The sequence below is a fragment of the Pan troglodytes genome, chromosome 5 (genome assembly GCF_028858775.2).
Source record: "Pan troglodytes isolate AG18354 chromosome 5, NHGRI_mPanTro3-v2.0_pri, whole genome shotgun sequence".
Classification (NCBI taxonomy): Eukaryota; Metazoa; Chordata; class Mammalia; order Primates; family Hominidae; genus Pan; species Pan troglodytes.
In genome coordinates, this window is record NC_072403.2 from 119,782,789 (window position 1) to 119,804,184 (window position 21,396).

A 21,396-nucleotide genomic window follows, 5' to 3' on the forward strand; every position below is an offset into this window, starting at 1 on the left:
CAGTGAGCTGAGATCGTGCCACTGCACTCCTCCAGCCTGGAGGACAGAGCGAGACTCCGTCTTAAGAAGAAAAAGAGAGAGAAAAAAAGGCCAGCAAAATAAATAGCTAGCCCCTAAAGAAATAATTCTTCTGCCTACAGTAGATAGACTTAAAAAAAAAAAAAGGCATTCCAAATAATAGCCAAGGCAAATGGATTTAAATGGATTGCCACTCATCTACCTGCTCTAACACCAGCGAGTGAGTTCTTAACACTATTTTTTTCATTTTGATAGCTCCAGTATCCAGTCACAGAGCCTGGCACATAGAAACTCAGTAAATATGTGATGAATGACAACCTCTCAAAAATTATGTAAGGTGCTGAATTACATTTGAAATAAGAATTGTGACTACAGAACACTCTAGTATATGGTTTGGATTGGCTGAAGCAAACTGAACAAAACTTGTGGTCAAAAATAACGTGCCTAGAGAGCCTCATTATATCTCTCCCTCCCTGTTTCCACATCAGTTATTTGACATCCACACCCCCCTGCTTCCACCAGAGCCTGAGCTTCCCCACACACAGTGGGACAGTACAGCTGGACAGGCCTGTCCTTTTCCAGCCCTCAGTGAAAGCTGGGAGAAGCAGAGCAGAAGGTATTGTTCTACACAGAGAACTTCACTCAATGTGCTCCCTAACTTAAAAAAAAAAATTATGAAAAATGTTTAAAAAATTCAAAAAGGACATGAACATCTAACTCTGAGATTGAGATATTAACACCTCAGGGCCTCAATCAAATATTATAATGCTAAAATACACAACTGCTACACTTTGAATTGTGGTAAGTCTCCTCATGAACAGCTGTATTTTAATAGGTACTTTACCAATTAGAGAAAAATATCACATAATTTAAGTAACTGTTTCAATTTCACTTCCTATACACTGTATGATCTATAGGCTCATCAATTGTTGACAAAATGTCAGTTTCTTTATAGGAAGAAAATTGAAACTTTGCTCAAGTTTCCATTAGATTAAATGCAAACTAGGATAGTTTGTTATTCTCATTCCAGAGGAAAAACGAAGGGATGTGGAGTTTAGCGACTTGCTGGAGAGAGAAGAACTATCAACTGAAGGCTCAGTTCTTTCACTACTGCCATATGGAAAGAGGTTACCTAAAGCACTCACTAGAGGAAATTTTATTTTACTTAGTTGGGAAGTACATACACATCACACAAAGAGAAAAGGAAAACAAACTGGTGGAATTTTCTGGTGATGGTAGTTTTTTTTTTTTTTTAAGCACTGTGGTGTTACTAGGTTATCATCCTCTCCAGAATCTTAAAACCTGAGAAGCCAGCTGTGTGAATGAACTTATAAAGCCTCTTTAATGCAAAGTAGCCACTAGAAAAAAAAAAAAAAAAAAAAAAACTTTTCTTGAAATCTTTCAAGAAAACTAGGAAATACGCATTCTACACATTGTTGTCTTGTCTGCTCAGTTTCCTTGCCTTTGTGCCACACCTGTTTTCTCTAATCCCTCCTTTCACTTGACACCAGCTGGCTCACCCCCTGCCACCACACTTAGGTAATCAGTAGCTGCCTCAAGACACTGGTGCTTCACAGCAGAACCTGATTTGAAAATTAAACCCACCCTCCTACTTGTACAGTGAAGTAAATGAAAAAAATCCTCAGTGACACTGCCTCCTGCCTGCCAAGAAAGGTTCTCACTAAACTGGTGATTGAGGTTATAGAGAAAAAAACTGCTTTCACCCTTTTATAGGAAATATTACATCCTAAATTTAGAACCAAAAAAACCATTCATGGTTTTGCTAATTTTCAAATTTTATTTCCAACTACTGCAGTAACAAGATGCCAGTAGTATTCTGCACTGAAAGTGGCAACCTTTTAAAGTAAACAAGGTTGCAAATTTTAGTATTCCAACAATATTTTGACCTATGGAGATTTTGATAGGAAAGAATTATTACAATCAGTTTTATAATACTACAGACTTATGTTTCCTCCATATCTAGGAATAAAAATATCCACCCTCCCTCAATGATTCATCATGTACACATCTCTACTCTTTACAAGCACTATCCTTCCAGTTGTACTATGAGGGGAAATCCCTCTCACTCCTGGGTTTTTCTACAGTATACAGAAATAGCAGTCACTTTAGCAGTAATGTACAATACTATTCAATCTTTAGTTGAAAAATAAAGAAGTGGATTGCCCTATTTATGTCCTGATAGTAAAAAGACACACACCATTGAAACATAAAACGAGTCAACAAACTTCTATTTTTATTGACAGGAGTCCAAAATGAATACAAAAAAAGCTTCCTTTGCATGTTATACTTACTTTCCTTAAAAAGCTCCTGATAGAGTCAAGTAGACTGAAAACTAAGGATGTAGTTCAGCTTTTAGAGTGAACCTTTTTTAAAAAAGGTTTAATAACATAAGCCACCAGTATCAGAAAACATACAGTCCCACTATCACTTTTAGAGCTAGAACTTATCAAAAGAATTAGATCCTGCATTGATCTGCTAAGATAGAGGTTTAGAAATGGTTTAAGCCATTAAAAGCCATTTTTATAATCTGTCTGATAACTCTGGGCAATTAAGAAAAGGAAAATTCCAAAACGTAGCCCTCTATATCATGTGGAATGTGAGAGAATGCCAACTTATGACCAAGATAAGTAAAAATAAAAGTTTAAATCTATGAGTGGAGCTGCTACAGTCTTGTATCACTGCAAAATGTCAACAACAGAGTTTATCAAGAGATTATCAACTTGAGCGATGTTACTTAAACTTGAGCGATGTTACTTAAAACATATTTGTGGTGTTTGCTAAAACTAAAGCTGAACAAAGAAAAGTCACTCATTTACAGACTGTGTTTCCTGCATCTTTACTTTTACTGGGACCATAGACTGATCAGATAATACATAGCCCACACTTCTGGACAGTTATAATAACAAAGGATTTATTATCATTTGCAGATGAAATAAATGTACCATCCCCTACTTGAAAGGTTTCAATAAGCCTTAACATTTTTCAGGTTGTACCAAGGCACCGCCACTGCCTAGTTATATTATGCACCCATTTCTAGAGTAAAAAAACTACACCTCCCTCAACATCAGTTCTGTACTGTTTCTGGTTTATGATACACTTCCAAAACAGCAAAAAATTGCAAATATGTGCAAACACTGTGGTCCATTCAGAGTACTGCTTAGTCATCATCATCTTCTTCCTCCTCTTCTTCCTCAAAGCTATCTTCAAAGCCCTCACTGTCCTCCTGGTCTTCATCCCCCTCTATTGCTGTATCCCACTGTGGGTGATTTTCTGGCACAGGCTTAGCCTCATGAACTTCCAACTAGAAAGAAGAATTAAATGTAGACATCAGAAATTTGGGGAGAAATAATGGAAGAAATCTTGGTAAACAAAAGGTTTTCTTTGACCACAGCAATTATAAAGAAATAGTTTTTTATGGACACAATTCTAAATTCAACTCATTCATTTAGAATAGACACTTCATCCCAGAAATAAAACAAGTAAATTTAACAATATGTAAATGTAGTTAAATTTCTAATACAGTTTGATATTTTGATTCTATATGTTATACTATTTATGAATGTATTTCTATGGCATAAAATAATTGTGATTCTTGAGCAAGAACACTGAGTCATATCTTAACAGAAGCCTTCTGCTTTAAGGAAGAAAAACCCGAGACATTTTGCAGTCTCTAGACTTGTGATGTAAAATTCTACAGTTACTAAAAGAAATATGGAACCCTCATGGAACAAAAAAGAGGTTCGCATTTACTGGCTACTTTTACCCTTTATAATGCAATAATACTTTTAGCACCATCTCTCTAATACAATAGGACACCTTTTATAAAAAGCTCAAGTGAATTGGTAAAGATCAGAGTGTGCTGCAAATGATACTTACAGAAGTGTATGCTCTAAGATGACAAAAATAAATTAGTTTCAGAAATTAATATACACTCCAAATAGAATCTGTGGTTTAAAAAAAAAAAAAAGTGCCTTTCTAAAGAAAAAAGAACCCATTTGTTGAGGCCTTATAAAGTTACAGCACATTAAAATGCATCCCTAAAGTAATTTATATTCAATGTTCTAAACTGTTATACTCCTTAAAAACCTAAAACCTTAAGTTTATTATTGAAAGAGTAGTCCATCAAGTATATCATATATAAAGCATGAGATGACTTTTTTCCTTCCATAACTCTACATTTCAAAACTAGAAATGTTTTCCTAGTATATTAAACATTTATACAGAAAACTCTTATTTATTGAAGAGTCACTATTCTTACCTTCAATGGTTTAATCTGATCCAAACCCATATAGGAGTCTGATCTCAGAAACACAGTATACTGATAATTTCCAGGCTTGCCTGGTGCAGGAAACTTCAGCTCTACCTAGAAGATAAAATCAGCACTTAAAAATCTGTATTATGGGGAGGAAACAGCTCACTCCCTAAAATTCCTAGACCACAGTATTTAACAGCCAGGTTTTTTCTGCAGATAATACAGAAAGTCCTAACAAATGTTACTAAAGTCCTTATAAACAATAATTTAAAAAAGCGAAATGTATGTTACATATTATAAATACCTCCCAAAGAGGAAATTAAATTATGCAGAACTGATGAGGTTAATTTGTATCTCCACAATTCAAGAAAGCAGTACTTAAAGCAACCAAATTCTATGCTATCATCTTGAAGAAATTAAGTAGGTATAAAAGCATAAGTAAATGAAATGTTGGAATAAAACAACAGACTTCACTAGATAGGAGATACTTCTTGCCAAATTTTCTTATTTCTAGAATAAACGCCCAGTGCCAAAGGTCAAGAAGATATTTTATTTATCATCAAATCATAAACTTCAAATACAAATAGTAACAAACTCTTAAAAAGTTTCTATTCCACTTGGACAAAAGAAGAACAATTTTTTTTAAATGACATTTGTATTCTCTGGTGATCTGCTCTAGTGATCTGCTCCAATCTCCAAAATCCAGATTTTACAGTCAAGACTAAATATTAAAATATGCCAGTTTTAAAAAAAACTAGAAAAAATCATGAAGGAATCTTTTTTTCTTAAATTAATCTCAGTTTGGCCTAACTATAACACAAACCTAGAAACTATTAAAAAAAAAACTCTTTAAATCATACTACAAAAAATAAGTAAGAAAATGGATAAACAAATAGGTATTTATATTTCTATCTGGTAGAAACAACCAGAATAGTAAAACAAACTGGGGAGAAATATTTGCAACACATATCACAAAGGGCTGATTTCTTAACATTAAAAAAAGATCCCAAACCAATTTTTTAAGACTCAACAAAAGTGAACAATGGTCACAAACAGACACATTAAAAAGACGACTCAAACACACTGAAGGTTAAGTTTCACTCTTCAGAGAAATAAAAACTACACTGAATAGAATGAGCAGAGTAAAAATTGATTCAGACAAGAATCATCAACATTATGTTTAAAACGATTGGGTAAAACACTGTTGGAGAATAGGACATTCACACAGGGCCTAAATATCACCCCACAGATTAGAGGGGGAGAAAAATACCTTTACAATAGAGAAAAACCATAACTAAATGAGCAACCTTAATTAATATCACCAACATAGGGCAAAGTCATATACTGTACTTCTGACCTAAGAACTACATCACCAACATAGTTTGCTTGCCAAAAACACAAAGATGAATAATGAGTAACCAATGAGACAAATTCGTATTAAATGATATTCTACAAAACACCTTGCCTGGATTCTTGAAAAATGTCAGCGGCATGCAAAGATTAAAAAAGAACAAGGAAGCCGGGCACGGTGGCTCACGCCTGTAATCCCAGCACTTTGGGAGGCCAAGGCGGGCGGATCACAAGGTCAGGAGATTGAGACCATCATGGCTAACACAGTGAAACCCCGTCTCTACTAAAAAAATATAAAAAATTAGCCGGGTGCGGTGGCGGGCGTCTGTAATCCCAGCTACTCAGGAGGCTGAGGCAGGAGAATGGCGTGAACCCGGGAGGCGGAGCTTGCAGTGAGCCGAGATCATGCCACTGCACTCCAGCCTGGGCGACACAGTGAGACTCTGTCTCAAAAAAAAAAAAAAAAAAGAACAAGAACAAGAAAGTATTCAACACTAAAGAGGCATGACAACCAAATACAATGTAAAAATCTTTTTTTCTTTCTTTCGAGACATGTCACTCTGTTGCCCAGGCTGAAGTACAGGGGCATGATCATGGCTCATTGCAGCTTCAACCTCATGGGCTCAAGTGATCCTCCTGCCTCAGCCTCCTGAGTTAGGCTGGGACTACAGGCACAAGTCACCACACCCAGCTACAATGTGTGATCCTTGATTAGATCCTGAGTTTAAAAATAAAACCAAAAACTGTAACAGACATTAGTGGAATAGTTGAGGAAATCTGAATACAGACTGCGTATTAGATAATTATGCCACATCAATGTTAAATTTCCTGAGTATAATCATTGTAGTAGGCCTATGGAGAAGGTCCTGGATTTTGTTTTTGTTTTTGTTTTTTTTTAAGAGACAGGGTCTCACCACGTTGCCCAGACTGCTGCTGAATTCCTGGGCTCAAGTGATCTGCCCGCCTTGGCCTCCCAAAGTGCTGGAATTACAGGTGTAAGCCACTGCACCCAGCCCAAGGCCCTGGTTCTTAAGGGATACATGTCAAGTAGTTAGGGGTGTCATGTCATGATGTCTACAAGTACCTCAAATGGTTCAGGGGAAAATACACACACGTGCATGTTTTGTACGTACATATACAGTGAAAGAAAGATAAAACAAGTAACAGCTAAATGTAAACAACTGGTGAATACGGGTGGGGATCTAGGGAGGTTTCATGATACCATGCTTGTTAACTTTTCAATAGGTTTTAAAACTTAAAAGATCAGAGAGGCCAGGCACAGTGGCTCATGCCTGTAATCCCAGCACTTTGGGAGGCCAAAGCAGGCGGATCTCTTGAGCTCAGGAGTTTGAGACCAGCCTGGGCAACATGGGTAAACCGTGTCTCTACAAAAAATACAAAAATTAGCTGGGCGTGGCTAATTTTTACGGGGTGCACGTATGTAGTCCCAGCTATTTGGGAGGCTGAGGTGGGAGAGCCCGGGAGGCAGAGGTTGCAGTGAGCCGATATTGTACCACTGCACTCCAGCCTGGGTGACACAGCCAGACCCTGTCTCAAAAAAAAGATCAGAGGAAAAAATAACATGAAGATCTAAGATGCTATTTTTCACCTTTCCAACTAGCAATGATATTCAAAATGTATGACATGCTGAGAGGTATTAGGCATATTTAGACATTCATTCCTTCTATAGAGAAATAAGTATCTAGCAATACAGACCAAAATTACAAACATACAGAGCCTCCAGCCCATCAATTCGACCTCTATAAATTTATTATTAACCTATTTCATGCATTTACCACTTGATTATAAAGGGTTAAAAAATATGTACTAAAAATCAACATCATAGGGCTATCTTGAAAAGCTTTTGTCCACCAAGTACAGGCAGACAGAACCTTCTTCCTAGAAAAAAAAAACACACAAAAAAACAAGAAAAACAACAACAACAACAAAAATGCAGTTCCCAAGGGTAAATATGTTCATCACAATGCTGCTTTACTGATGTCATTAACAGTGAATACCACGTAATCAAAAATTCCACTCAAGAAATCCACATCATCAGTTCTTAGATTTTTCAAGACAAAAGATCTAATACTCAACACTAATCCAATAAGAACAAAAATTCTATCACTAAATTCTGGAGAGGAGGAGGAAAGGCGTATGTTCCTAGACACTAACAGTGAAAACTCCCAAAACAAGCTGAGAACAAATTTTTAAAACATTGACTAAGTTGCCTACCTTTAACAATTATTTATAAATTTCCAATGAGCTCACCCCCAAAATAGAGAACAGTTACAAAATGCAGGCAACGAATAGAATACAATATGCTAAATATGATAAACTGTTTTTAAAAAAAAGATATATGAAGCAGCATGATGGTGACAGCTGTGCCTTGTTAAACACTGAAATCATGTTGCTTGATAGTTACCTCCTCTATATCTTTCAGCGTACACACATGATATGGCATGGATATTAATGTCTGCTCCTTCCTATCTGCAATGTAAAGCCACCACCATTCTTGTTTTTCCTGGAAACAAAAAAAAAAAGAAGAGGGGTATAAATAATCAGAAAGAACTAGAAAGAATATAATTTTGGCCTCTCTTATCTTAGAGATCCTCTGCACTGACAAACTGCTTGGTACAAAATAGGTGTTCAAATGAATATTTACTGAAATAAGCTGTTCTTAACATTTGTAGATCCATTGCCTAAAAGCATTTTGTATGCAATTTTGGGGATTTCAATAGCTCCTTAAAACCTATTGATTGGCCTTCATATTAAAAACCCTGACTAACCTTAAGTAACAAGCATTATTCTAAATATATACAACTATTACAATAGCATGTAGCAAATAATCTTAGTACTCTTACCTAGTAATAAGCAAAAGCCACAAAGTTGGAGTGGAAGGAACATATATATACGTATATATATATACACACATATATACATATACATATATGTGTGTGTGTATATATATATTTTAGAAGGCCAAGAAGTCTGAAAGCACCAAACCTCCGTGCATTCAGCAACAACTGCTCTATTACAGCACACCTCAGTTCACTATTTAGTCACCTGCTTAGTAACACCTGTTTAAGAGTTGGGTAGGGAAGTATCTTTCCAAAACAGTTTAAAGAAAAATGTTTTACAGCTTAAAACAAAATAAACTCTAGGATGTTCTAAATATTTATTTAACCAAAATAGTACTAGACTATTCTAAACTCTCAATTGTCCGAAATGGTTAAAAAATCATCTTACTGAAACAGTTTCTTTGAGAAAACGTGGGTTTTTTTGGTTTTGTTTTTTGTTGAGACAGGGTCTCACTCTGTCACCCAGGCTGGAGTGCAGTGGCACCATCTCAGCTCACCTCACTGCAACCTCTGCCTCTGGGGCTCAAGTGATCCTCCCACCTCAGCTCCCCAAGTAGCTGAGACTACAGGCATGCACCACGTCTGGCTAATTTTTGTATTTTTTGTAGAAACAGGATTTCATTTATGTTGCCCTGGCTGGTCTTGAACTCCTGGGCTCAAGCGATCCTCCCATTTAGGCCTCCCAAAGTGCTAGGATTACAGGCATGAGTCACCATGCCTGGCCCATATTTATGTTTTTAAACTAAAATTGCTGCTAAAATTTTAACTATAAAAATAGATTAAAATTTGGTTTATCTTTCAAACACTACTAAGCACAACTAAAAACTCTTCTGTTTAAATACCTTCGGAGATAAAGCACTGCAACATTAATAAGTCTAATAAATAAATGACAAGTACACGGTGACATGAGTGGCACTTAACAAGAAAATTAAATTCTGCTTAAACCAAGGGTTAGGACTACCACTGTAGGCATATTTGTATACATAACATATGTGTGTAAATACATAACAGCCTCAAAGTGGAATATTAACACCTCTGTTGCGGCCACTCAAATCTGCCCTTGCAGCATGAAAAAAATAAGTGTGGCTGTGTTCTAATAAAACTTTATTTACAATAAAGCCTCATTTACAAAAACAGGAAGGCAGCCAGATCTGGCCTGCAGACTGCAGTTTGACAATATCTGTTTTAAAGACACAGAAACCTGGGTTATTTCACTTCCCTAAAATCTCATTTTCTTCTCAACGATCAGTGCCTACTTCTGGCCATGTTGTAAAGATGATCTGAGAGAATACAAATAAAAATATATGTTAGAAAGCCTAGCACATGCAGTATAATAAGCGGCAGTTATGATTATTAGTGACACGAGGTACAATATCACCTCTTTTTTAAGTCATTTTGACATTTGTCAGAAACATCATTACAACAAGTAGGGAATGTAAGCAGCACAGGATTATGTTAAAGATTATGCACTTCTTTACCTCCCCACTTAGAGAATGCCTTTCCCTCCAACCCCTCAGCCTATTTAATTACAATGAGATTCACTCAAGAATATTTATTAAGGGCCAGCCATGGTGGCTCACACCTGTAATCCCAGCACTTTGGAGGCCAAGGCGGGTGGATCACTTGAGGTCGGGAGTTTAAGACCAGCCTGACCAACATGGAGAAACCCCGTCTCTACTAAAAATACAAAATCAGCTGGGTGTGGTGACACATGCCTGCAATCCAAGCTACTCGAGAGGCTGAGGTGGGAGAATCACTTGCACCCAGGAGGTGGAGGTTGCAGTGAGCCAAGATTGCGCCACTGCAGTCCAGCCTGGGCAACAAGAGCAAAATTCCAGCTCAAAAAAAAAAAAAAAAAAAAAAAGAATATTTATTAAGAAGCCAGTGAATATCAATCAACGGCACTACACCTGTGCCTAGTGATGCACATGTTAAAAGTGAAACAGATATTCTATGAGTTACCTGTATTTTAGACAAAATTGTTTTTCTTTTGTGAGATTCCTAACCATTCTTAACGCATTAAATATAATAGACGAATTTCACTAACATGTAAGTCAAATATTACTAAGTGGGTAGTTTGGTAGTTAGGTTACTTAGGTAAGAAACATGGAAATGTAGACAGGTAGAGAGGTTAGAAAGATCCTAAATATATTTTGTTTGTTCATTTGTTTTGTTTTGTTTGAGACAGTCTCGCTCTGTCACCAAGGTTGGAATGCAATGGCACAATCTTGGCTCACTACAACCTCCGCCTCCCAGGTTCAAGCAATTCTCCTGCCTCAGCCTCCCAAGTAGCTGGGATTATAGGCACCCGCCACCACGCCCGGCTAATTTTTTTATTTTTGAGACAGAGTTTCACTCTTGTTGCCCAGGCTGGAGTGCAATGGCACAATCTCAGCTTACCGCAACCTCCGCCTCCTGGGTTCAAGCAATTCTCCTGCCTCAGCCTCCTGAGTGGTGGGATTACAGGCATGTGACACCATGCCCAGCCAATTTTGTATTTTTAGTAGAGACGGGGTTTTGCCATGTTGGCCAGGCTGGTCTCAAACTCCTGACCTCAGGTGATCCACCCACCTCGTCCCCACAAAGTGCTGGGATTATAGGCATGAGCCACTGCACTTGGCCCTAAATACATTTTATCTGATAAATAATGATCTGAAATGTTTACCATGCAGATGCAGATTAAATTTGAAAAAGGCATTTTGCTGATAAAATGATTTTTATCTTTTTTTTTTTTTGAGACAGGGTCTCACTGTGTCATCCAAGTTGGAGTTCAGTGGCACAATCACAGCTCAATGCAGCCTCAATCTCCTGGGCTCAAGTGATCCTCCAACCTCAGCTTCCCAAGTAGCCTAGGACCACAGGCATGAGCCACAGCACTTGGCCACTAATAACATGTTCTGAGGGAGTGAATGAATGTTTCTCTTATTAACTAAGCATGGTCTAAAATGAAACTGTCTGTTACATGGGTACACACTAGGCAGCTTTGAGCACCCCATGGCACTTTTTATACCAATCAATGAATGGAATTTACTTGCTTCATTTCAGGATGCCTGGTGTTGGCAGGCTACCTCTGCAATGGGCACAATGCCCCTAACAGATGGACTAAAGCTCAGGACATGCCAGAAGATCAGCACGTGCATTAAGATGGAATCCTGGGCAGACTTCTCTCCAAGTCAAAACAACAGTCTGTGCAGAGCCACTCATTTATTACTAAGAGAGCCAAATTATTTACGAATTTGCCTTAAGCAGTCCCCAGAAACTCTAGATTGACATTCTCGAGCAGAAAGCAGATTTATACATGAAATCACCTGCCAAACACAAGTGGTGAGCAGAAGGTTCTGTGGCAAAGCTGTGAGGCAGTCTGTGGAACAGTTTCCCGAACTGGGGGAACCAGTTCTTGACCTCTACTCCAGACAGAATCATACTCTAATGCAAAATGTCAAGGGAATCCCAAGGTAATTTGAAAGATGAACAACACAGGCTATCAAGGAGATCGAAAGTTGAGCAGGCTGCAATTACAAAGTAGACAAGGACAAGGCAACAAATAGCACTGTAATGACCTGTCCTGAGCCTGGGGCTCAGTTATGATCAAGCTCTTATGGAACTTTATTTATTAGAGCCAAGAACACAGTTGGTCCCACAGCCATGGGCTCACATATTTCCATGGACTGGGACAACAATGACCAGGGTCAGAGCAATTCTAATGGTTCCATGTCGCCAGCAGGATCCTCAGAGAGAAAATTTAAGAATTTTTTCATCCGATTTAAAACTTGGCAGAGGTGAGAGATTCATAACAGTTAAGTATTCAAAGGCAAAATATGCATTTGTCTGATGAAGACTGCCTAATCTGCTAATGAGAAATCACCACTACACATAACACTCAGTAATCAGGGCACAGAAAAGACAGAAGCAAAGAAAACCACAGAAATACTTAAGAAGCTAACAATCTCTTTTATAAGCAACACGTTCACTAAGTATAATACCTATTGTAATATTCCCTTTAAAAATATGGCCTCTCAGGATAGACCACATTTAGCACATATGAACTAATACACATGACAGAGGGCTAAAAGTCAACTGACAAATCCCTGAGGAGAAAGTGAATGGAATAAGTAACACAGTAGCCTGTATATAACTCACCTCAGGAAAGTAAAGGCTATACACAGGATGTGTTATTTTTGATTTGGTTTCCAATAGAGCTCTCTCTTTTCGCTGTATGCTTTGTTGTAATTCTTGCCACTCCTAGTAAACAAAAAAATTAAAATATTTAAAATCTAGTATGTATTTTATCACTTTAAGGATTTCCAGGTATTATTCCTGACAATGCTAATTAACTACTTAGGATTAGAACAAGTTCAGTCTCACAAATCTGATCATCTCCCTGCTCATCCTTACAATGCCTTTTTAAATATATTAAATCTAACCACTGTAGTATCGACTACATAGCCGTTCATTATCTGACCCTAGCCTGCCTCTCTTTGGTCTCCTGTCACTGCCTCCCTCCTTGTGCTTTTTATTCTAGTCATTTCAAACTACCTACACTTCTCTGAACTTACCAAACTATTTCACTCCTCCTAAACCCTGTTTGGACTTTGATTTCTCCCTTTCTCTGCCTACTCATTATTATTTAGGACCAACTAAAGCCCAAAGTATGAACTCCTGAGTAAAGCCTCCCATGAATTTCCTTCTACCTCAGGACTGAACTGATCACTCCCTCCTTATGTACCTTGCATAAGATGTGTGTAATTTCATATGTACTATAGTATTTATTTACAAATCTGCCTGCCCCACTAGCCTACATATCATTCAAGAGCTGAAGCTGTTTCACATTTGGCTTTGTATTATCTTTAATCTTAGACAGCCTTGGGATGTGACAGATAATAAATAATGATTTGTTGATTTAATGAATGTATTTTTGGTCATATGAAGAAATTAGTCTGTCAAAACCCTAAGAGTCACTGCTACTAACCCTAATATACTTAGGAATATGTCAATTCTTTCTCAAAGTCAGGCCAGGGATATAATGTATTTGACAGATTTTAGTTTCCTGGCAATCAATTTAATTCTCCAAGTACAAAAACAGCCAAGGCCCTGCAAATGCTAACAATAGACATCTTTGTTTTCTACCATTCCCAAGGACAAGTGTGTTATTACCCCTTATACTTTTATCCTTTGCCCTTTACCTCTTCCTCTTTTTTTGGCCTCTCCTTTTGCCTCTGAGGCTATTCAGGCAATCCCTTTTTATCTCCCAAACTACAGTGTTACTTTTAGATCAATGGCCACTCAAAAAGAACAACGCTAACAAACCTAAAAGAAATGGCCGAGCAGTTTATTTGCAGTGAGCCTCTAAGGACCCCATTCTTCTCTATAATTCTCCCATAAATCATGTGCAACTTAATGCCATGAGATTTTTCTTCTATACTCTATACTTTTACACCATATTAATAAATTCTGTAAAGACTTCCCCTGTCCTTAATATATCTTATATACACCCATGAAACAAGGTGGTATTCTATAAATGTTAGCTTTTCCCTTAACCAACCTCTTGACATCAGGGTCCACAGTACTGTTTCTCTACAGTAAACATGAACTGGAGCTTGTGACACAGCCTTCCAAGTAAGCACTATGCATTTCACAAACACCTTTCCTTACTCATATTCCCAGAGATATCCCCAACACTGAAAATCCCCTTATGAGACCAACTGACCTAACCTCAAACCCAGGTCCTACTCTACCTAACAATTTAATATTTAAGAAAACGAGGATTTCCAATCCTTGTTAGAAATCATTTTTCTGTATAACCTTGACTACCATTCCTTAAAAACGTTCTTCAAAGTAATAAAATTATAAAATATACAGATATTATTTAAAGAAAGCAAGCGAGCAAGCAAACAAATGAACAACAACAACAAAACCCAAAGCTATCATCAGAGGTATAATTCCAATTATTTAAACCTATAAGGCTTACTGCTTCATCATCTTTGTTTTGTTTTTCATCTTGCTCTCTATCAGAGTCTCTGTCACTACCATCATCTTTCTCACTTTGGGAATCTCTATTGGTTTCTTCTTCTTCAGAATCACTGCCCTTATCTGAAACTTCTTCTTCATCTTCCTTTACTGCAGCTTCCTAAAAGGAAAAGGCAAACACAAAGATTCTGCATATCTCAATGAGAACATATCAATCTGAATCCCTGAAGTTAACTTATAGTCAATTTAACTAAACTGACTCGATGACAATTTCACTATTCATATACAATTTTTTAAAATTATAAACATTCCTACTTATAAAGATGTGGGAGTCAGACTAAAGAGTTTAATATCTGGCTAGTCTGTCTATTGTTAGTTATTTTATTCATTCTTCATAATTTGTCAAATAAAAGTATTTCTGCTTGCAAAGCCCAATTAACACAAAGGCTAAGATGGTTCTGCTTTCAAAAACATCAATCATATTTTATTTAAGGAAACAGGTAGTTGATAGAAAAGTATAATTTTGGGGCCAGTCACAGCGACTCATGCATGTAATCTTAGCACTTTGGAAGGCAGAGGCAGGAAGACTGCTTGAGGCCAGGAGTTCAAACCAGCCTGGGCAACATAGCAAGACCTGATCCCTTAAAAAAAAAAAAAAAAATATATATATACATATATATATATATATATATATATGTCACTAGGCATGGTGGTACACATCTGTAGTCCCAGCTAGTTGGGAGGTTGAGGTGGGAGAATCATTTGAGCCCAGGAGTTTAAGGCTGCAGCAAGCCATGACCATGCCACAGCACTTCAGTCTGGGTGACAGAGCAAGACCCTATCTCAAAAAAAAAAAGAAATAAAAGTACTCCTTTGGAAGTACAGAATCACTTTCTTTAACTAACAGGGTATGATGCAGTAAGGAAAGGCAATATCTCCAGCAAAATACTAGCTCACTTTAAGAATCAAGAACAGCAAATTAAATGCAAAGAAAGCAGAAATAGGCGGGATGCAGTGGCTCATGCCTATAATCCCAGCACTCTGGGAGGCCGAGGCAGGTGGATAATTTAAGGTCAGGGGTTTGAGACCAGCCTGACCAACATGGTGAAACCCCGTCCCTACTAAAAATACAACAAACAAACAAACAAACAAACAAAATAGCTGGGCATGGTGGCACATGCCTGTAATCTCAGCTACTCGGGAGGCTCAGGCAGGAGAATCACTTGAACTTGGTAGGCGGAGGTTGCAGTGAGCCACTGCCTGGGTAACAGAGCATGACTCTGTCTCAAAAAAAAAAAAAAAGAGCAGAGAGAGATACAGAAAAAGAAACTTAAAACTAAAAGTTGGTTCTTTGAAAAGGCTAATAAAATTGATTAAACCCCTAGGCAAGAATGATCAAGAAAAAAAAAGAATAAAAATTACCAATATTAGGAACAAGAGGCGTAACTATATCCAACAGACATTAAAAGAAAATTATGAATAATGTTATGCCAACAAATTTAATAATTAAGAGGAAATAGACAAATTCCTTGAAAAACATAATTTGCTAAAATCAATAAGAAAAATGCAGAATATATATTAAAGAAATAAACTCTGCGAATAACTCCCTTTAAAAACTCCAGGCCCAGATGGTTTCCCTGGAGAATTCTTCAGAGACTAAAAAAACAAATCAAAGCTTACACAAACTCTTCTGAGCAAAAAAGGGAATACTTCCTAGCTTGATTAATAATGCCAGCATAAATCTGATACAAAACCTGACAAGGATATTACAAAAAAGGAGAATGACAAACCAATATTTGCTGTTAAAAATAGATGTGAGAATCCAAAGAAAATACTGTAAAATCCAGATAAATATAAAAAGGAATACTAAGTTATGACCAAATGATATTTGTTCCAGGAATGCAGGGATGGTTTCAAATTTTTTAAATCCATCAATCTAATTCAACAGAAAGGAAAAAAGTGGAAAAAAAAAACAAACCTTTAATGAAATTCACTATCTGCTAGTGATAAAAATTCTCAGCAAACTGGAAATAAAAGGAAACATTTCCTTAACCTGACAAAGAATAGCTACAAAAAACTTACACCTAACATCACATTTAGTGGTAAAATAATATTTGCTTTCTTCCTAAGACCAAAAATAAGACAAGGTTCCTACTATCATCACTCTGAATCAATATTACACTGACAGTTCTAGCCAGCACAGTGAGGCAGAAAGGAAGAAAGAAAGAAAGGGCATAAAGATTAAAAAGAAAAAAGTAAAACTGTCTTTATTCACAGATGGCAACACTGCATATGTAGAAAATCTTTATTAAAATGTCTACAAATGGTTAGAATTATTGCCAATAAGACTCTTTGATACAAGGTCAATATTTAGAAGCAACTATTTCTATACACCAGCAACAAACACCAAATAAAAATTTTAATGACATTTACAGTAATACCAGAAAGGATCAAATACATAGGAGTAAATCTAACGAAAGATGTGCCATACCTCTGCCACTGGAAATTACAAAACACTGCTGAGAAAAATTAGGGAAGATCCAAATTAATGAAGATAAACCACAATCATGAATAACAAGACTCAGTATTGTTAACATGTCAATTCTCCCCATAATGAACCACGGATTCAATGCAATACCAATGTAAATTTCAGCAGCTTTTTGGGGGGGAAATTGTTAAGCTTATTCTAAAAATTGGCAGGAAATGTAAAGGAATTAAAACAGTTAAGAAAATTTTGATCAGTAAAATAAAGAGTTGGAGCACTTACACTACCATATCTTAAGACTTAACATAAAGCTACAACAATTAAAACTGTATGGCACTGGCATAAGAATAGACAAATAATCAATAGAATGAACTAGAGTCCATAAACAGACCTACAGTATCATCTGTTGTTTTTTTTTTTAATTATACTTAAAGTTCTGGGGTACATGTGCAGAACATGCAGGTTTGTTACATAGGTATACACACGCCATGGTGGTTTGCTGCACCCATCAACCCATCATCTACATTAGGTATTTCTACTAATGCAATCCCTCCCCTAGCCCACCACCACCCGACAGGCCCCGGTGTGTGATGTTCCCCTCCCTGTGTCCATGTGATCTCATTGTTCAACTCCCACTTATGAGTGAGAACATGGCGGTGTTTGGATTTCTGTTCTTGTGTTAGTTTGCTGAGAATGATGGTTTCCAACGTCATCCATGTCCCTGCAAAGGACATGAACTCATCCTTTTTTATGGCTGCATAGTATTCCATGGTGTATATGTGCCACATTTTCTTTATCCAGTCTATCATTGATGGGCACTTGGGTTGGTTCCAAGTCTTTGCTATTGTGAACAGTGCCGCAATAAACATACATCTGTATATGTCTTTATAGTAGAATGATTTATAATCCTTTGGGTATATACCCAGTAATGGGATTGCTGGGTCAAGTATTCCTAGTTCTAGATCCTTGAGGAATCGCCACACTGTCTTCCACAATGGTTGAACTAGTTTACAGTCCCACCAACAGTGTAAAAGTGTTTCTATTTCTCCACATCCTCTCCACCATCTGTTGTTTCCTGGCTTTTTAATGACTGCTGTTCTAACTGGTGTGAGATGGTGTCTCATTGTGGTTTTGATTTGCATTTCTCTAATGACCAGTGATGATGAGCTTTTCTTCATATGTTTGTTGGCTGCATAAATGTCTTCTTTTGAAAAGTGCCTGTTCATATCCTTTGCCCACTTTTTGATGGAATTGTTTGTTTTTTTCTTGTAAATCTGTTTATGTTCTTTGTAGATTCTGGCTATCAGCCCTGTGTCAGATGGATAGATTATAAAAACTTTCTCCCATTCTGTGGGTTGGTTGCCTGTTCACTCTGATGATAGTTTTTTGTTTTTTGGGGTTTTTTTTTTTTTTTTTTGCTGTGCAGAAGCTCTTTAGTTCAATCAGATCCCATCTGTCTATTTTGGCTTTTGTTGCCATTGCTTTTAGTGTTTTAGTCAAGAAGTCTTTGCCCATGCCTATGTCCTGAGTGGTATTGCCTAGGTTTTCTTCTAGGGTTTTCATGGTTTTAAGTCTTAAGTCTTTAATCCACCTTGAGTTAATTTTTGTATAAGGTGTAGTTAGAATGGCAATCATTAAAAAGTCAGGAAACAAAAGGTGCTGGAGAGGATGTGGAGAAATAGGAACACTTTTACACTGTTGGTGGGACTGTAAACTAGTTCAACCATTGTGGAAGTCAGTGTGGCGATTCCTCAGGGATCTAGAACTGGAAATACCATTTGACCCAGCCATCCCATTACTGGGTATATACCCAAAGGACTATAAATCATGCTGCTATAAAGACACATGCACAAGTATGTTTATTGCGGCATTATTCACAATAGCAAAGACTTGGAACCAACCCAAATGTCCAACAATGATAGACTGGATAAAGAAAATGTGGCACACATACACCATGGAATACTATGCAGCCATAAAAAATGATGAGTTCATGTCCTTTGTAGGGACATGGATGAAATTGGAAATCATCATTCTCAGTAAACTATCGCAAGAACAAAAAACCAAACACTGCATATTCTCACTCATATGTGGGAACTGAACAATGAGATCACATGGACACAGGAAGGGGAATATCACATTCTGGGGACTGTTGTGGGGTGGGGGAAGGGGGGAGGGATAGCATTGGGAAATATACCTAATGCTAGATGACGAGTTAGTGGGTGCAGTGCACCAGCATGGCACATGTATACATATGTAACTAACCTGCACAATGTGCACATGTACCCTAAAACTTAAAGTATAATTTAAAAAAAAAAATTTTTTTTTGCATAAGATGTAAGGAAGGGATCCAGTTCCTGCTTTCTGCATATGGCTAGCCAGTTTTCCCGATACCATTTATTAAATAGGGAATCCTTTCCCCATTGCTTGTTTTTCTCAGGTTTGTCAAAGATCAGATGGTTGTAGATGTGTGGCATTATTTCTGAGGGCTCTGTTCTGTTCCATTGGTCTATATATCTGTTTTGGTACGAGTACCATGCTGTTTTGGTTACTGTAGCCTTGTAGCACAGTTTGAAGTCAGGTAGCGTGATGCCTCCAGCTTTGTTCTTTTTGCTTAAGATTGTCTTGGCTATGCAGGCTCTTTTTTGGTTCCATATGAAATTTAAAGTAGTTTTTTCCAATTCTGTGAAGAAAGTCAATGGTAGCTTGATTGGGATAGCACTGAATCTATAAATTACTTTGGGGAGTGTGGCCATTTTGACAATACTGATTCTTCCTATCCATGAGCATGTAATGTTTTCCATTTGTTTGTGTCCTCTCTCATTTCCTTGAGCAGTGGTTTGTAGTTCTCCTTGAAGAGGTCCTTCACATCCCTTGTAAGTTGTATTCCTGGGTGTTTTATTCTCTTTGTAGCAATTGTGAATGGGAATTCACTCATGATTTGGCTCTCTGTTTGTATGTTATTGGTGTATAGGAATGCTTGTGATTTTTGCACATTGATTTTGTATCCTAAGACTTAGCTGAAGTTGCTTATCAGCTTAATGAGATTTTGGGCTGAGACGATGGGGTTTTCTAAATATATAATCATGTCATCTGCAAACAAAGACAATGTGACTTCTTCTTTTCCTAACTGAATACTCTTTATTTCTTTCTCTTGCCTGACTGCCCTGGCCAGAACTTCCAATACTATGTTGAATAGGAGTGGTGAGAGAGGGCATCCTTGTCTTGTGCTGGTTTTCAAAGAGAAGGCTTCCAGTTTTTGCCCATTCAGTATGATACTGCCTGTGGGTTTGTCATAAATAGCTCTTATTTTGAGGTACGTTCCATCAATGCCTAGTTTATTGAGAGTTTTTAGCATGAAGGGCTGTTGAATTTTGTTGAAGGCCTTTTCTGCATCTATTGAGATAATCATGTGGTTTTTGTCATTGGTTCTGTTTATGTGATGGACTACATTTATTGATTTGCGTATGTTGAACCAGCCTTGCATCCCAGGGATGAAGCCGACTTGATCATGGTGGATAAACTTTCTGATGTGCTGCTGGATTCAGTTTGCCAGTATTTTATTGAGGATTTTTGCATCAATGTTCATCAGGGATATTCGCCTGAAATTTTCTTTTTTTGTTGTGTCTCTGCCAGGTTTTGGCATCAGGATGATGCTGGCCTCATAAAATGAGTTAGGGAGGATTCCCTCTTTTTCTGTTGTTTGGAATAGTTTCAGAAGGAATGGTACCAGCTCCTCTTTGTAGCTCTGGTAGAATTTGGCCGTGAAACCGTCTGGTCCTGGACTTTTTTTGGTTGGTAGGGTATTAATTGCTGCCTCAATTTCAGAGCTTGTTATTGATCTAGTCAGGGATTCGACTTCTTAATGATTTAGTCCTGGGAGGATGTATGTGTTCAGGAATTTATCCATTTCTTCTAGATTTTCTAGTTTATTTATGTAGAGGTGTTTATAGCATTCTCTGATGGTAGTTTGTATTTCTGTGGGATCAGTGGTGACATCCCCTTTATCTTTTTTTATTGCATCTATTTGATTCTTCTCTCTTTTATTCTTTATTAGTCTGGCTAGTGGTCTATTTTGTTGATCTTTTCAAAAAACTACCTCCTTGGATTCATTGATTTTTTTTGAAGTGTTTTTTGTGTCTCTATCTCCTTCAGTTCTGCTCTTAGTTATTTCTTGTCTTCTGCTAGCTTTTGAATTTGTTTGCTCTTGCTTCTCTAGTTCTTTTGTGATGTTAGGGTGTCGATTTTAGATCTTTCCTGCTTTCTCTTGTGGGCATTTAGTGATATAAATTTCCCTCTACACACTGCTTCAAATGTGTCCTGGAGATTCTGGTACGTTATGTCTTTGTTCTCATTGGTTTCAAAGAACATCTTTATTTCTGCCTTCATTTCGTTATTTACCCAGTAGTCGTTCAGGAGCAGGTTGTTCAGTTTCCATGTAGTTG

General features: G+C 37.3%; 1 protein-coding gene across 3 annotated transcripts in view; it reads right to left on the bottom strand.

Moving 5' to 3' along the window:
* Positions 1 to 2,250: 2,250 nt before the first annotated feature.
* Positions 2,251 to 21,396, bottom strand: part of SEC63 (SEC63 homolog, protein translocation regulator) — an 84,212-nt gene continuing 65,066 nt past the window's right edge. For all 3 annotated transcript variants that reach the window (XM_063813338.1, XM_001148185.7, XM_063813339.1), the window contains 5 exons: positions 14,471 to 14,629; positions 12,643 to 12,744; positions 8,067 to 8,165; positions 4,298 to 4,402; positions 2,251 to 3,340 (listed from right to left, as the gene is read on the bottom strand). In XM_063813338.1, the coding sequence (XP_063669408.1) occupies positions 3,197 to 3,340; positions 4,298 to 4,402; positions 8,067 to 8,165; positions 12,643 to 12,744; positions 14,471 to 14,629 (609 nt within the window). In that variant the 3' untranslated portion in view covers positions 2,251 to 3,196. The remainder of the gene's footprint in view (positions 3,341 to 4,297; positions 4,403 to 8,066; positions 8,166 to 12,642; positions 12,745 to 14,470; positions 14,630 to 21,396) is intronic.